Genomic DNA, 18354 nt, shown 5'->3' on the forward strand with positions numbered 1-18354 from the left:
TAAAATCATATTGGCAAAGGGAACTCTTGCATTAGCCACTGGGAAATATAAGAGAATATTAATAATAGCATCATCCACTGGAAAAGGATGAACATGACCCTCTGGGAACCAAAAGAATTGCAGATCTTGGATGAAGGTAAAAGAGATCCTAAAAGAAAATCTGGTCTAGCTCTTTGCCCTCAGACAAAGAACTTACTGTGTGTGTGGGTTTTTTTTTTTTTTTTTTTTGCAAAATTGAAATTTAAAAATCAAATAACCTTTCTAAGGTTAGAGAACTAGTAAACTATATAATTACAATCTTTTAGTAGGGATAGGAACTTGATTGACTAAACAGTCCCAGACTTCTGAAGCTCAAATTCCTCCCCAAAGACTTAATGAACCAAGCAGACTTGATTAGAGACACTCCTGGTGGAAACTGCAGCAAACTAGACATTACAGAATCCACCTAAACATATTTAAATTCAAGTTTATTATAACACCAAAGACAAAGTGTGGAAAGCTGTCATTTTGTAATCCCTAAAAATTTATATTCCAGACCAATTCCTTAATTTTTTTTTCTTTTTTAAGGCATAGCAGGTAAAGCAAACACCTGCAATGCCAGCATACCATATGGGCGCCAGTTCAAGTCCCAGCTGCTCCATAGCTGGTCCAGCTCCCTGCTAATGCACCTGGGAAAGCAGTACAGGATGGCCCAAATCCTTGGGCCCCTGCACCCAAGTGTGACACCCAAAAGAAGCTCCTGACTCCTGGCTTCAGCCTGGCCCAGCACTGACCACTGTGACCATTTGGGGAGTGAACCAGCAGACAGCAGGTCGATCTCTCTCTGCCTCTCCTTCTCTGTAGCTCTTTCAAATAAATAAATAAATCTTAAAACAAAAGATTTTACTTATTTTAAAGGCAGAGTTACAGGGCCTGGAGCCATGGCTCACTTGGCTAATCCTCTACCTGCGGCGCCAGCATCCCATATGGGTGCCGGGTTCTAGTCCCGGTTGCTCCTCTTCCAATCCAGCTCTCTGCTGTGGCCTGCGAGGGCAGTGGAGGATGGCCCAAGTGCTTGGGCCCTGCACCTGCATGGGAGACCAGGAGGAGGCACCTGGCTTCTGGCTTCGGATCGGCACAGCGCCAGCTGCAGCAGCCATTTGGGGGGGTGAACCAACGGAAGGAAGACCTTTCTCTCTGTCTTTCTCTCTCACTGTCTAACTCTGCCTGTCAAATAAATTTTTTAAAAAATCTTAAAAAAAAAAAAAAAAAGGCAGAGTTACAGAAAGAGAGAGAGATCTTCCAACTGCTGGTTCACTCCCCAAATGGCCACAATGCCAAGGGCTGAGCCAGACCAAAGCCAGGAACCTAGAACTCCAATCCAGGTTTGGTGGGACTTGAAATGGCACTCATATGGGACACCAGCTTTAACACAATGTGCCACAAGGCCAGCCTCTCAATTCCTCAATCTTACAAATGAAGAAATAAAACATGCTCAACAAAATTAGCCTATCAGCATGGAGCAGTTTTAAGAGCTAAGAAAAGGCTACTGAAAAAGTGCAGATGATCTGGACTCTAAGGAGAGCTTTCTCTCTGTGCCCCTCCTCACCTTTTGAGTCTGCCTTCCAAATGCTGATGTAAGCAAGCTGAGACTCACTAGAGAACCTGTGCAGGTGATGCAGCCAGCTCTGCTCCAGCCCTCCAGTAGAAAAGCTTCTGCTTGGTTTTGCCTCATTCTTATGTTAGAACAAGTCTCAGCTAGCAATAAAAGTCTTTTGTCAATTGCCATTACCTCCACCCATTTTTCACCCAAGGAACTCACAGGGTAGACTGACCAGACAGAATCTGTATACACCCAATGCTTCCCCCATACCCTTTATCACACCACCTCCCACTGCCTTTCTTCTATCACTTGAGTTGGGTGAACCACTCACCTGAGTTTAACAATCTAACAGAAATAAAACATCAACCACCTCACTTTCTCTAGTTTCTCAATTCAGACACTGATCCCTGGGATGTACTCATCAGACAGGCATGAAAATGAAGATGACTGTAGAGCAGGATAGAGAATGAACAAGCAAGAGGAGCTCAGCTTACCCAGCCACAATGACAGTTTGCATCCCAACAAGGACAGAACACCAAGAGCAAGTGGCAGCCCACTAATGGAGTTGACAGAGTGCTGCAGCCAAAGGCATGCACATCACAATTTACTGGCATCCCAGAATAGAGGCAAAATTCATTCACAAAAGTTGAAACTAACCTGTGTTCTCCTGGGGATGTTGCAAACTGTTCTCTGCTGAAACCCAAGCAGGTAATTAATCAAAAAACAATCAAGAGATCTGTGCCTTGCCTAAATTAAAGTGTAATAACATATTTAAGGATATTTATAGGCGTCAACTTCTTTCACTATCTAGGTTACAATTCATTCTAAAGAGTACCTGACTATTGCAAACAGCAGAAAAACTAAGTCAGTAAGCAACCTGGCAAACACAACTTCTATGGGGAAAAAAACCTCACACACATAGAAGAATGAAATAAGAACACTGTTTTACCTAACACTGAAGAACGCCGCTGGAGTTCCTCATTCAACTGTTTTTTATAAGGTGCAGGTGACCGCACAGACTGTGTTCTTGAAGGGAGCTGAGGGCTAGCCCAACTGCCACTTGGCAACTGCTGCTCTCCCTGGCCCCCTTCTGTTCTCTCTGCAGCAAAGGAAAGCTCAGCATTACTTGATAAACCACGACTCGGCGGTCAGTAAAGAGAAAGGAGTAGATGAAATTCTTGAGGTAAAAATGTACATGTATATGTATTGCATGCATCATTGAAAATTAGGGTCTTTTTTAAGAAAGAAATTCAAAGGGAGCAAAATTAGAAACCAATAATCAATCACATTCTTATTTGTGTTCTTCTATTTCATTTTTAATCAGAAATTTCTAATTTCATTAAATATTAAATATATACTATAGCATATTAAATACAGAAAACATGCTACACAGAAAGGTGCAGATTTTCTTCTGTTTTGGTCTGTTTATGAGATAGATCCATTGTGCTATTAAAACAGTGCCCATGGCATAAAAGGTACTCAATATATATTTGTTGAATGAAAATATTATTGTCTTATAACAACTAAATGTAATGTGGTATCTGAATGGGATCCTGGAATTAAAAAACAGCATTAGGTGACAACTTAAGAAGTCTGGATAAAACATACATGTTAAGGCCTGCACTGTGGCTCACTTGGCTAATCCTCCGCCTGTGGCACCGGCACCCCGGGTTCTAGTCCCAGTTGGGGTGCCAGGTACTAGTCCTGGTTGCTCCTCTTCTAGTCCAGCTCTCTGTTGTGACCCAGGAGTGCAGTGGAGGATAGCCCAAGTGCTTGGGCCCTGCACCTGCATGGGAGACCAGGAGGAAGCACCCGGCTCCTAGCTTCAGATCGGCCATTAGGGGAGTGAACTAACGGAAGGAAGACCTTTCTTTCTGTCTCTCTCTCACTGCCTATAACTCTCTCTCTCTCTGTGTCTCTCTCTCTCACTGTCTAACTCTGCCTGGCAAAAAAAAAAAAAAAAAAAAAAAAAAATGTTAGTTAAGAATAGTGAATCAATAATGGTTCACTAACTGTAAAACAAGGAGACATACTAACGTAAGATGTTAACAATAAGGGAAACTGGTTATGGGTATACATGGGAACTCTCTCTGTACTATCTTCCCAACTTCTCTATAAATATAAAACTGTTCTAACAAATAAAGGTTTTCAAAAGGAAAAAAGATAATTTTATTTAAAATATACTCAGCAGAGTTTTTGCTGTAATTCAAACATGGTCACTATTAAAATTCAGTTAATATTAGTAAAATTTCTGAGTTAAACTATTTACATCCTCAAATTCCTTACATCAGGGATTACTTTCAAATAATACAGACAAATAAAAGGCAAAAATACAGTCCTTTATATAGTCCTTTTTAAAGAAGATTCTCTTCCATGTAAAAAACACACTACCTAAAAAGAATTTATTAAAAAAATATCTTTTCAGGACTATTACCTAAAAAGAATTCATTAAAAAGTATCTTTTCAGAACCAGTGTTGTGGTGCAGTGGGTTAAGTCAGCCACAGCTGGCATCCCACATGAGTCCTAGCTATTCCAATTCCGATGCAGTTCCCTGCTAATGTACCTAGGATAGCAGAAGATAGTCCAAGTCCTTGGGACCCTGCCACTTATGTGGAAGACCTGGATGGAGTCCCAGGCTCCCAGCCTCGGCCTCGCCCAGCTCTGGCTGTCGCAGCCATTTGGGAGAGTGAACCACTAAATAAAAGACCTCTCTCTTTCTCTTCCTCTCTCGCTGTAACTCTGCCTTTTGAGTACATAAATAAATCTTTAAAAAAAAAAGTAAGTTTTACCTTTGTTAAATCGAAAGAGATTTACAAAAGAACTATATGCTGATTTAAAAGGAGGTTCATCCTGATCAGGGGTCAAAGGTTTAAAGTGTGTGAGATGAGAAGGACTAGTAGGAGATCGAGGCAAATCATTAGCAGAGTCCAGTGTTGGGGAAGTTTTATCATCTGTGGCCATTTCATGAGTCTGAAAAACACGGGAAACAATAAAAGATGTAAGTTCCTCAGCAACTGCAAAGTTAATTCCAAAGAACATACAAATATCTGGAAAATCTTATTCTGTGAAAATGCAGAATTATGAAAACTAAATAGTAAACATAGTTTAGCATACTCCAAATCAAGCCTTAAAAATACAGCTGTCTAGATCATAAAGATGCCTCAATCATCTAAAAATATGATTATACAGCCAACCTCATTTTAAACTTTATATTGAAATGATAGAAAACATTAAAACTAAAAAATTGGGGATAAGGCATTAAATGTGAGAAGGGAGAAAAAGAGTATTTTCACCTCATTTATATCTAAGATTTTCGGGGAAAAAAAAAGTATTCATGGGACTGGCATAGCGGCACGGCAGGTTAAGCTGCCACTTAAACACTGTCATCCTATATCAGAGGGCTGGTTTGAGTCCCAGCTGTTCCAGTTCTGATTGAGCTCCCTGCTAAGGCACTGGGAAAGTAGCAAAAAGATGGCTCCAATACTGTCACCCATGTGAGAGACCCCGATGCAGTTTCAGGCTCCTGGCTTCAGCTTGGCTCAGCCTTGACTGTCACAGCCATTTAGGGAGTGAACCAGTGCATGGAAGATCTCTCTCTCTCTTCTTCTCTCTGTAACTCTGCCTTTCAAATAAATAAATAATTGTTTAGAAAAAAGAATGTGCACTATCTTTTTAAAGTTACAGTGGAAAACTGTTAAATGCAAGCATATAAATTCCAGTCTTATTTTACTCATTTCAAATTTTCCCTTTTATAAAAACAAATATAAGCCGGCGCTGCAGCTCACTAGGCTAATCCTCCTCCTTGCGGCGCCGGCACACCGGGTTCTAGTCCCGGTCAGGGCGCCGGATTCTGTTCCAGTTGCCCCTCTTCCAGGCCAGCTCTCTGCTGTGGCCCGGGAAGGCAGTGGAGGATGGCCCAAGTGCTTGGGCCCTGCACCCCATGGGAGACCAGGAGAAGTACCTGGCTCCTGCCATCGGATCAGCGCGGTGCGCCGGCCGCAGCGCACCCTCCGCGGCAGCCATTGGAGGGTGAACCAACGGCAAAGGAAGACCTTTCTGTCTCTCTGTCTCTCTCTCTCACTGTCCACTCTGCCTGTCAAAAAAATATATATATATATGCCCAAAAAGCAATAGTCTTTTTAAAATTATATTTCTCTATATCCTCAACAGTTACTTCAAGCTACACCTAATCACTCATTACAACTATACAAACAAGCTACTCTCCTATCATCTGTTTTTTCTCTCTTTAAGCCAAATCCCATTTAGCCATTATAAGGAAGATCTTAAAAGACTTTTGTCCTAAATAACCAGAATTCACAGTGCAATCAAAGAAGGAAAGCTAACCACATCACCAGATGGGGGTTACAATTTCTGCCATTTTGATTTATACCTCAAAGAAAACTATTAAGAACTAGTTAAAAATGCTATAGCTTCTAATCTAATCTGCACTTTACAAAGAGGATATTGTCATCCTATAAAATCCTTATCACCTTCAAAATCATATCTCCCAACTCATTTTATTTTTACAATAATCCTGGAAGGCACACAGACCTGGTCTCATTACTACATTTTCCCTTTGAGGTAACCAAGATACACTGAACCTAAAATACCTTCCTTGGGAAGTCACAGAGATAGTCACCAGAAAAGTTAAAACTAGACCTCCAAGTCTCATCCCAAAATTCTTTTTTATAGCAAAATTACTTTTGTAGCTCTGTACAGATTTCTAGGTCCAGCCCATCAGAATTCTTTGACTACTCATGACTTCACCTAATTGATACTCTAATTAATCAATTAAAGCAAAAATAAAATCACTGACTTAAAATTTTGGCAATAAATGTCTACTGGAAGGGAGGGAGGCGGAAGGGAAAAGGAAAAGAGGAAGGGGGAAGAAATGGAGTGGGGGAAGCAGCAGGGGAAGAGAGGTCTCTAATATCATCTTCTGTTTCAGAGAGTAGTCAACAATCCTTCTAAAGTCACGACTGGATACATTCCAATACATAGGGCTGGGAAGTAAACTGGTGACTGACCAAGAAAAAGCTCGAAAGAGAAAGAGTGAGAAAGCCCTGAAAAAAAAGAAAAGATAATGTGACAGCAGTAACAACCCTCAGGCCTCAGAAAACAACCTACCTTCTACTTTGACACAAGCAACATCAAAAGCTGAGTTAGCAATCTGCCTAGAGCCTTAGAATTACTTCTAAAGGACAGCTATACACAAAACTTTTACCTGGCTTTGAATATACAAAGATAAAAATCACCAAGCAAATAATCTCTAAGTGTAATCTCTGAAATAGAAATACAATCACATAGAAGAGTTAATCTTAATAATTATCACCAGAGTCCTGGAAAAACTATCTTCCAACTCCTTGTTCTTTGGCTGTTTGGTATAAACCTAACCTAACCTAACCTAACCTAGGATTCTTTCCTGACTCACGGGATATTAGAAGTAATAACTCACTTTTCCAAAGACCTCGGACATATCACCCATACTTCACCTCTCTTCATTTCAAGGCTACCAATATACACAGACCTACAACACACCACCTTGCTGATAAAGCCACACAGAAGGCTAATCTGGTATAAAAAGGTAAAAAAAAAAAAAAAAAAAAAAAAAAGCCAACCTGTCAGCCAATATCAAAATTTTAAATGGTAAATCCAAGCATCATTCAGTCTTTTCTAGGTATAATGCAGGATGGCTGAACACCAGAAATGTCAGTTACCATCGACAAAGATATATTTGTTCCATTTTGACCAATGCGCCAAAAGAAACACTGAAGTAAAAGCACGAGATCCATATATTCTTTCCCAGAAAGAAAAGGGGAAGACACAGGAAATTAGTCCTACTTCTCAGAGGACACTTACCCTGTGCAATCTTTGTCATCAACTCCAGGGAAAGAAACTAAGATTTATTTTTTGTTAGAACACCTACAGTGGGAGCCTCCGAGTGCCAGAAAATGAGATTCCATTAAGTAATCAGAACCGAGACAGTGCGATACACCATGCAGCTATCTCTCCGCTCAAAAATCGAACTAATTTTACAGCATGGAATGCACTCAATCAACACTTGCTAATTCAGCACAGACGCGTATCAGCTACCCAGGAATAATTTCTCTTCACGGAATGCTAGCATCTCTCCTATTTCTTAATGACAACCTCTCGACTGGACAGAAGACCCCAAATTCCCAAAAGCACCCACTACAGTTCTCTCGGGAACATCCGAGGTAAAGGCACAACACTAACTGGGAAAACGAGGCTCTTCCTCAAAAGAGACCGAAATACAAAGTGAAACGGAATCGCCTGAAGTGCCAGAGACAGGCTTTTAAGGAAACAGATGCATATTTGAAACCCCAGGGTTGGTCACGAACTTTCTTCTCCACTGACACACACCAGAGTCAATCCGCCCAGAGAGAAGAGGAATTGGACGATCCAGCTCCCAAGTAAGTTCAGGCAGGAGGGACAACGGAGAAGCAAGGGAACTTTACATGTTTCCGAGGGAATCTCCTCACGAGAGCCCCGCCCGCTCCCTTGCCCACTCCCTAGACAAGGGACAGCCAGTCAGGAGAACCAGCTAGTTCTAGAAACGGGTTCTCGGCCCTTCCGAGTCCAGCCTCGGTCGCCACCCGGCCTCCAGCGCCAGGTTGTGGAGCGCCAGCTCTCGCCTTCGCTTCAGCTTTACCCCCCGCCTGCTCTGGCCCCAAAGAACCCCAAACCGGCCTTTATCCCACTATCGGCCCTAGCCTGTCGTAATCCAGGGCCCCCTCCATTACCTGCGCTTCCCGCCCCGGACCCGCCGGCCTCCCTCCACCCCAGCCACCGCTTCACCGGGCTCAGGTGCAGGAAGCCCGCCCCACAGCGCACGGCTGGGTTACTCCGGCCGCCGGCGGTTGCGGCAGGAAGCGAAGCTGCTTACAGGGTTGCTGCGGTGTCTCGCTTCCCCCCAAGGTTCCGCCCTCCGACCCTCCTCCCCTCCAATCCGCAATCTTTCCCCGGGAGCCGGCTCCGCCCTCTCCTCCCCGCCTGCACAACGTTCGGATCAGATGCTCAGGCCGAAGGAGTCGAGCCCAGATAGAGTCGTCCTTGCCCGCTTGGTGGAGCTCCGGGCCGCCTCAGCCTTCCCGGAGGGAAAAAAAAAATCAGGACGATAGTGCGCGTGAGCATCACGCGTGCGGGGTCAGCGGATGGGCGTCTGGGGCCTTGGGCACCGGATGGGTGCTGGCTGGACCGCGGTTACCGTATTGTTTGATACTGTGGGCACTCAATTGTTACTGCGCTCCTTGTTCGTGTGGACTGACATTGACTTGCGTGGTCCGGAGCGAGGGCTGTTAGCCGACTTGCTTGATTGCGCCAAAACCTAGCCATATGGCCCCAAACAAACCGCTAGTTTCTTTAGGCCTCTGACGTGTGGTGTGTAAAGTGGGGTTAGCAATAGTACCCATTTCTAGATGAAGTGGAACAGTGCATGTAAAGAAATGAGCACAGTGCCTGACCCAGAGTAAGTGATATGAGCGCCATAATTCATCGTCCTTTTCAGGTTTTGCTATGTAAATAGTAAAGCAGACAGGGTTACCAAGCCCCGTCTTGCTCAGCCTAGCCAGCAGGATCTGTCGTTTTTGTCTTCCTAACAGCGCTGCTCACTTAACTGCACAAAACGTGCCACAACCTGCTGACAGCAACCGTGGGGCTTGGCAGGAGAGGGTGCAAAGCAGAGAAATCTAGAAGGAGGTGCTATTTCAGTTCAGTTCTGCAGATCCTCTTCATCAGTAGTGTAAGCAAAGCCCTACACAGTTTTCCTTGAGTTTTCTCTTTTCAGCTGCCAGCACCACCAAAGCCAGCCTGTTGATAGTGGTACAAATCCAGGGCACCACCTCCAAGTGGGCAGTGGAGCAAGCACTGTAGGAGTCTGCAGTCAGCTTTCTCACCCATTCCTTATTATTGCTGTTCCAACACCCTCCACCCCCATTACCCTGACTATGGTTCTCAGCGGAGTCTCATCTCCTACCCAAGTGAGGAAGCCTTGGTTGTTTGGGTGACCTCATACGACCCAACCACACACACAATGTTCACCTGCATCTACCTCTGCCCTGGCTGGCCTCCCTTCCTCATCTCTTGCAGAAAGGGGCTGCTTCTTCCCTGGTTCAATCCTCCTGACCCCCAGTCCTCCTCCCACCTGCCTGGTAGCTTGCACTATAGCTTCAACCTCTGCTTTTCCAGTGACACTCCTCCACACTCCATGCCCATGTTCAAGCCTCTGTTTTCAAAGGAGAAGGAGAGGGAGAAGGAAAAGAAAAAGCAGCAGCTCTTATAAATAGCCCACCAGATGTTAACATTTCATAAACCTACCATAAAGTATAAAATAGACCCAGCGATCATGTGAACAGAATAGAATACTCCGCTGAGAAGACTCCAGTGTATAGAGAACTCAATATGGTAAAAGGAAACACATATTCAACAAACAGTTATTGAGTCACTAATTTGACCAGCAAAGTATGCCTTAGGTGGGTATGATGTTAGGGATAAAATTGTGAGCATGACATGGTTCATGTCCTTAAGAAACCATCCACTCTGTTAGCCTACAGCTTAGTTTCTACAGAAAACTAAAGGAGATGAAAAACTGGCTACCCTCTTTACAAAAAAAAAAAAAAAAAAAAAAAAAAGCTAAGGGTCTCACCTCATGCTAGACTCCAAATTTAATTCTAAATTAATTTTATCTGTAGAAAGATTCTTTGTGAAATATCTTCTAAGAAACTTTCATTCTAACACCTATTTATGATTCTTATGTTAAAGACTATACTTATAATATGTATTAGTTGTATCATAGTAAAAATAAATTTTCCTGCTCTTTGTTTTTTAAATATTTATTTGAATGACAGACTGCAAGAAAGAGAGGAAAAAAGAGAACTTCCATTGCAGGTTCACTCCCCAAATGGTTGCAACAACCAGGGCTGGGCCAGGCAGAAGCCAAGAGCCAGGAACTCCACCTGGGTTTCCCACATATGTGGCAGGAACTCAAGTACTCAAGCCATTATTTGCAGCTTCCCAGGCTCATTAGCAGGGAACTGGATTGGAAGTGGAGTAGTTGGAACTGGAACTGGCACTGGCACACCAATTTAGAGTGCTCAAGCCACTTAACCCACAAGCTTAACCCACTTAACCCACAAGCTTAACCCACTGCACCACAATGCCCATTCCCTACTTCCTTCTTTATATTGATGAGTATCAATATAGACTCATGTCTTTCTTTCAGTACATTATTACTCATTACTATTAATTTTGATGCTCAAGTTCCTAATTTTTCTAACATGGAGCTCTTTTGTGCAAGCTTCAAATTCTACGTGTGAGAGCCTACTTTGTCTTTCTGTGCCTAACAATATCTTCCTAAGTTCACTCATGTTGTCACAAATGACAGAATTACTTTCTTTTTTAAGACTTATAGTATGACAGTTTATATATGTACAGTCATATGTTGCTTAACCATGAGGATAGATTCTGAGAAATGTTTTCTGAGGCAATTTCATGATTATGTGAACATCAGAGAGAGTACTTACACAAACCTAGATGGTATAGCCTACTACACACCTAGAGTATATGACACAGACACACACACACACACGCACTTACACAGATATGGTATAGCTTACTGCTCTTAGGGCTGTGGAACAATAAATCAAATCAAGCGCAAGAGAAATGATGAAATCAAAAGGTGGAGTAAGCACAAGATGTATGAAGTTGCTACAAAGGTAACATGACATACTGTTTTACAGTAAACCTCTTTTTTATAAGTAGATGTTCACTCAAAATAATAAAAAGTTTAGTATAATAAATATATATAAACCAATAACATAGGCATGTATTACCACTACCGACTATTACACACTATATGTAATTGTATGTACTTTTGAATCACTGGCAGCACAGATTTGTTTACAACAGCATGACCACAAACATGAGTCATATGCTGTGCTGTTCTTCAACAATGGCTGTGGTGTCACTGCAAGATGGAAATTTTTCAGCTGTATTGTAGTCTTATCAGACCACCATTACGTTAGCCATCTGCTGCTGGTATTCTCATTTGGCTCATGATGGTGCCATGTTTTCTTTATCCAATCATCCCCTGATGGGCATATACGTTGATTATGTATCTTGGCTATTGTGAAGAGTGTCACAGTGTACGTGAACATGCATATCACTTCAACATGCTAATTTCATGCCTTTGGGATATATACCCAGATGTGGGATTGCTGGATCATACTGTAGTTCTATTTTTAACTTTTTCAGGAGTCTCCATACTATTTTCTTATAATGGTTCTATTAATTTGCATTCCCACCAACTGTACAAAGGTTACTTTTTCCACGCAGCCTCTTTAGCCCATTATATCTTTTTGATAATATCCATTCTAACAGGTGGTAGTGATATTTCTAATTGTGATTTTAATTTAAATTTCCCTGATGATTAGTGATGTTGAACATTTTTTCATATAACTGTTGACCATTTTTAGGTCTTCTTTTGGAAACAGCTGTCTATTTTATAATCATTTGTTTTCTTATGATTGAGTTCCTTACATATTTTTTAATATTAGCCCCTTATCAGATGTATAGTTTCCAAACATCCAAACATTTTCCCAGTCTGTTGTTTCTCTATGCAGAAGCTTCTGATTTTATGTAATTCCACTTCTCTATTTCTCTCTCTTTTAAAAAGTTATTTATTTATTTTGAAGGTAGAGTTACAGAAAGCAGGAGAGAGAGAGGAGAGGGAGAGAGAGAAAGGTCTTCCACCACTGGTTCACTCCCTAAATGACCACAACAGCCAGGGCTTGCCAGGCTGAAGCCAGGAGCATGGAACTCCATCCATATCTCCCAGGTGGGTACAGGTGCCCAAGGACTTGCATCATCTTCCCCTGCTTTCCCAAGCACATTAGCAGAGAACTGGATCAGAAGAGGAGAAGTTAGGACTTGAACTGGTGCCCGTATGGGATGCCAGAGTTGCAGGTGGCTTAACCCCCTGAGCCCCAATGCCAGCCCCCTCTATTTTTCTTTTGTTGCCTGTGCTTTAAGCATCAAATCCAAGAAGTCATCACTCAGACCAATGTCAGGAAGCTTTCTCTCTACATTGTGTTCTAGTAGTTTTACCGTTTAAGGTCTTACATTTATTTTTAATCCATTAAGTTTTTAATACTGTTTTTGTATGGTGTGAGATAAAGGTGTAATTTCATTCTTTTGCATGTGGTCATCCAGTTTTCCCAACACCATATATTGTCCCTTCCTCATTGTGTGTTCTTGACCTCTTTGTCAAAAATTAACTGACCATAAATGTGTGGATTTATTTTTAAGCCGTCTATTCTATTTCATTGGCCTGTATCCTTTTATGCCAGTGTCGTACTGTTTTGGTTACAATAGCTTTGATATATGTATTGAAATCATTTAGCATGATACCTTCAATTTTGTTCTTACTCAAGATTTCTTTGGCTGTTCAGTCTTTTGTGATTCCATAAAATGTTATTATTGCTTTTTCTAGTTCTGTGAAAAATATCATTGGAACTTTGTTAGGGATTGCACTGAATCTAGTTATCACTTGGAGCATAGGGACATTTTAACAATATTAATACTTCCAATCCATGGACATGGAGTGCTTTCCTATTTATTCATCATCTTCTTCATGTTTCTTTCATCACTATTTTACAGTTTTCAGTAACATGACTTTTATTTCCTTTGTTAAATTTATCCCTATGTATTTTTAAATTTTGTAGCTGTTTTTGTAAATATGATTGTTATTTGAATTTTTTCAGGATTCATTGTTAATTTATAAAAATGCTACTAATTTTTGTATGTTGATTTTTTTTTTATTTGACAGATAGAGTTAGACAGTGAGAGAGAGAGACAAAGAGAAAGGTCTTCCTTCCATTGGTTCACCCCCAAAATGGCCGCCACAGCCAGAGCTACACCGATCCAAAGCCAGAAGCCAGGTGCTTTCTCCTGGTCTCCCATGCGGGTGCAGGGGCCCAAGCACTTGGGCCATCCTCCACTGCCTTCCCAGGCCACAGCAGAGAGCTGGACTGGAAAAGGAGCAACCGGGACTAGAACCCGGTGCCCATATGGGATGCCGGCGCCACAGACGGAGGATTAACCAAGTGAGTCACGGCACCGGTGTATGTTGATTTTATATCTTAGAAACTTACTGAATTTGTTTCTTAGTCCTGACCTTTCTTTGATGGAATCCTTAGGGTTTTCTACATATCGCAATGATATATATAGAATTCTTTATATATAGTAATATATATTTATATATCATATTATTTATTTATATATAGTAATACATAAATAATTCTTTTATTTATTTATTTATTTGAAAGTCAGAGTCACACAGCAGAGAGAGGAGAGGCAGAGAGAGAGAGGGAGGTCTTCCATCTGCTGGTTCACTCCCCAATTGGCTGCAACGGCCAGAGTTGCTCTGATCCAAAGCCAGAAGCCAAGAGCTTCCTCTGGGTCTCCCACACAGGTGCAGGAGCCCAAGGACTTTGGCCATCTTGTACTGCTTTCCCAGGCCATAGCAGAGAGCTGGATGGGAAGTGGAGGAGCCAGGTCTCACCGGTGCCCATATGGGATGCTAGCACTTCAGGCCAGGGCGTTAACCCGCTGCACCAGAGCATAGGTCCCATAAATAATTCTATATATCATTATGATAATATATATCATGATATTTATATTACATATCACTGTGCTTTACGGCATATGCTATTGTTATATTAATTATATAAATCTATTAATTATATCATAGTATATATATGATCACGTCATCTGCAATAGAGACAGTTAAATATCTTCATTTCCAGTGTGGATACCTTTTATTCCTTTCTCTTGGTTAATTGCTCTGGCTAGGACTTCCAGTAGTATGTCAATTGCAGGTGGCAAGAGTGAATATCCTTGTCTTATTCCTGAACTTTAAGGGAAAGCTTTCATTCTTTCATGGCTGAATATGATATTAGATATGGATCTGATGATGTAGACTTTACTGTGTTGAGATATAGTCCTTCTATACATGATTTGTTGAGAATACCTCCTTATTTTCCAACCCAGCTTATCTTGAAATTTTCCTGCCCCAAGCCTAGACTAAAAATTACCTAAAGAACATCAGTTCCCCTTAGTAGAGAATGTAAAGATGTTCCTAAAGATTATGAAACTCAGCCCTGGCCAGGATGCACTGAAATTAGTATTCTCTTACACTATATGTGAAAATGTAAATTGGCATATCTCTCCTAAGTAACAATTTGGTGGATCTATTAAACATCTTGAAAATGTTTATACTCCTTGATCCAATAATCCCAATTCTAGCAATCTAACCTGAAGAATGGATGCAAGTGTAAAAGGAAAACTAAGGTAAATAAATTTAAAAAGTCATAAAAAGGAAGACTTTAAAAAATTTATTTATTTATTTGAAAGGCAGAGTTACAAAGAGAGAGAAGGAGAGGCAGAGAGAGATAGGTCTTCCATCTGCTGGTTCACTCCCCAATTGGCTGCAACAGCTGGAGCTGCGCCAGTCCGAAGCCAGGAACCAGGAGCTTCTTCCAGGTTTCCCGCATGGGTGCAGGGGCCCAAGGACTTGAGCCATCTTGTACTGCTTTCCCAAGCCATAGCAGAGAGCTGGATTGGAAGTGGAGCAGCTGTGACTCGAACCGGACAGGCACCCATATGGGATGCCACCATGGCTGCCGGCAGCTTTGCTAGCTACATAACAGCCTCAGACCCCAAAAAAGAAGACATTTTAACCAACACAAAATACGTGGAAATAAAGCAGTCTTCCTGAAAAGGTGGTTTTCCTTTCTTACTTTCCATACCTCCTATTCACACTTCAATCCCCTATAATATGGCTTCTGTTGGAATCCTTCTCACATAATCCGTCTACTAAACATGCATTGACGCAGTCTTTCTACATGCTAAAAGTATTTTCAGGAGCTTTTTTGATCTCTGTAGTAGTCCTGCCTTTTTGAAACCTTTTCTATCCATTGGCTTCCATGACATCACACTGTTGATTCTTCCACTACTTCCCCACCACAAATGTCCCTTCTCATTTTTGAAGGGTTCTTTTTCTTATACCTGGCCCATAAAGATAAATGAGCCTCAGGGTTCTTGCTAGGTTAGACTTTTTGCTCTCACTCTGTAAATCTGGGTGAGCTCATATAACCTATGTCTTCAACTACTATCATGCATGCTAAGGATTTCCAAATTTCTCTCCACAGCCCAGACACTGCTCCTGAACTCCAGATAAATGTGGTTAAATACCTCCTGAATATTTCCTTCTTGCTGTCCCACAGGTATCTCAAATTCAACAAATTTTAAACTTAACTCATTATCTAGACCACCAGACCTGTGACTCTATTTATATCCTTGTTTAAGAGCACCTTAGTACCCAAACTCTAAATATAGAAGGCACCTTCAATATTCTCTCTCCCATTCTTCATGCACTGATCATGTTCTTTTCATTCCTCCCCTTTTTCTTTGAGATCATCAAAATGAAAATACAATCACCTTAGAATACTTATGTGAATCCTGCTATCTAGATTCATAACCAAATGCTAAAAGAAATTGCAAGACCTATTTTTTCATTGTTTTTACAACAGCATTCAGATCCAAAAAATATTAAAATATTCAGATTCTCTTATTGTTCAAATGAAAGACACATGGTAACAGGGCATGCAATATTAAATAATAAATAGAGGAAAGTAGAGGGGCTTAATGACTGACCACATGGCATCCAGGGAAACAGGACAGCTAAATTTGAAAGAACTTACAGGGGCTGGTGTGGTGGCATAGCAGGTAAGGCCACCTCCTGGAACACCAACATCCCATATGGGCACCAGTTTGTGTCCCAACTGCTCCACTTTCCATCCAGCTCGCTGCTAATGCACCTAGGAAAGCAGTAAAAGATAGCCCAAGTCCTTGAGCCCCTGCCCCCAAATGAGAGACCCAGAAGAAACTCTGGGCTCCTGGCCCAGCCCTGGCCTGTTGTGACCATTTGGGGAGTGAACCAGTAGATGGAAGCACTCTCTCTGTCTCTCCCTCTCTCTGTATAACTCTTTCAAGTAAATAAATAAATCTTAAAAAAAAAAAAAACTGGCATGCATGTAAGTAATGAGTTTCATATTTATAGTTCAAGCAGTAATTTAATTTCAGCCATATGTCATTTATCACATTTAACTTATCTGGTTAATAGTAATGGGTCATTCTGTAGCTTTTTTCTAGTCACTTCGCATATTTTTATAGTTGTTTAAGAGCTATCAGCGTAAGAAGCTAATTTACACTTATATATTTTGTAATATCTTTTTTTTAAAGGTTTACTCTTTTTTATTTTTTATTTTTTGACAGGCAGAGTGGACAGTGAGAGAGAGAGACAGAGAGAAAGTTCTTCCTTTGCCGTTGGTTCACCTTCCAATGGCCACCGCAGCCGGCACGCTGCGGCTGGCGCACCGCGCTGATCCAATGGCAGGAGCCAGGTGCTTCTCCTGGTCTCCCTTGGGGTGCAGGGCCCAAGCACTTGGGCCATCCTCCACTGCACTCCCTGGCCACAGCAGAGAGCTGGCCTGGAAGAGGGGCAACCGGGACAGAATCCGGTGTCCCGACTGGGACTAGAACTCCGTGCGCTGGCGCCGCAAGGCGGAGGATTAGCCTAGTGAGCCGCGGCGCCGGCTTGTAATATCTTAATATGTCAATTCTAGGTTTACACAAAAAAAAATTTCAGATAGGGGCAGGCACTGTGGCACAGTGGGTTAAAGCCCTGGCCTGAAGCACTGGCATCCCATATGGAGGCTGGTTCTAGTCCCAGCTGCTCCTCTTCCAATCCAGCTCTCTGCTATGGCCTGAGAAAGCAGTAGAAGATGGCCCAAGTCCTTGGCCTCCTGCACCCACGTAGGAGACCAGGAAAAAGCTCCTGGCTCCTTGCTTTGGATAGGCCCAGCTCCGGCTGTTGCGGCCATCTGGGGAGTGAACCAGAGGATGGAAGACCTCTCTCTCTGTGTCTCTACCTCTCTCTGTGGCTCTTTCAAATAAATACATATTTTTAAAAATTTTTCAGATAAAAAGAGTTCTTACATTACCTTTTTAGTAAACCCTGTTTTTGATGTTGAAATTCCCATAAACGCCACCTTTCCTAACACATTGATTGGCCAAATTTGTTGCCTATCTCTGGAAAGAGGTTAGGATTTGATGGAAAGTGTTTTGTGATTGAACTCACCTTGGTTTTATATAAATAATATTCTATTTTGGTTTTTATCCTATATTTATCACCTGTAATCAATGCTTATCTTCCTATATTGTATATTTATTGAAGGCTGCACTAAATACTTTCTAAAACAAGAATGGGTATGAATGCTTCCTTGTAGTAATCAAGGGGTAATAAACAATGTGAACCTAATATAATACAAGTGAAATATGCAGTCTTAGGTGATTTAGAGACTGATATTTGAGCTAAAAATATAAGCTTATACACCTCTAATCATTTCAACAGGACTAACTGGAGGTGGACGCTAATATCCCTTAATCCACATTGTAAGCCAGCAAGCTGGCAAAGTGTATGCCTACTTTCTTTTCTCAGGAAAAATGTCAGTGCCCTCTAGCGTCCAAAACGCCCTTTTTATTATCTTGTAAGAGTAATAATCCAATGTCAGGGATAATTTCCAAACCAATTTTGGACCATCAATATACACTATGCTATGATGTTACAAAGCACAATACAAAATATTTCACAAAAAATAAATCCTTGAAAAAGACAGGAGTATTTTTTTAA

The 18354-nt window shown here is 41.6% G+C and overlaps 1 protein-coding gene across 15 annotated transcripts in view; it reads right to left on the reverse strand.

The window, feature by feature from the left end:
- PIKFYVE (phosphoinositide kinase, FYVE-type zinc finger containing) overlaps window positions 1–8545 on the reverse strand; it is a 101827-nt gene extending 93282 nt beyond the window's left edge. For 6 of the 15 annotated variants that reach the window (XM_051849182.2, XM_051849177.2, XM_070070285.1 and 3 more), the window contains exons 1-4: window positions 8348–8518; window positions 4373–4553; window positions 2532–2681; window positions 2240–2275 (exon numbers count right to left, since the gene is read on the reverse strand). In XM_051849182.2, coding sequence (XP_051705142.2) covers window positions 2240–2275; window positions 2532–2681; window positions 4373–4544 — 358 coding nt within the window. In that variant the 5' untranslated portion in view covers window positions 4545–4553; window positions 8348–8518. Of the gene's footprint in view, window positions 1–2239; window positions 2276–2531; window positions 2682–4372; window positions 4554–8347 lie in introns of all 15 variants that reach the window. The other 9 variants (XM_070070287.1, XM_070070283.1, XM_070070282.1 and 6 more) reach the window with 6 other exon arrangements.
- Window positions 8546–18354: the final 9809 nt, after the last annotated feature.

This window comes from Oryctolagus cuniculus, chromosome 3 (genome assembly GCF_964237555.1).
Source record: "Oryctolagus cuniculus chromosome 3, mOryCun1.1, whole genome shotgun sequence".
Lineage (NCBI taxonomy): Eukaryota > Metazoa > Chordata > Mammalia > Lagomorpha > Leporidae > Oryctolagus > Oryctolagus cuniculus.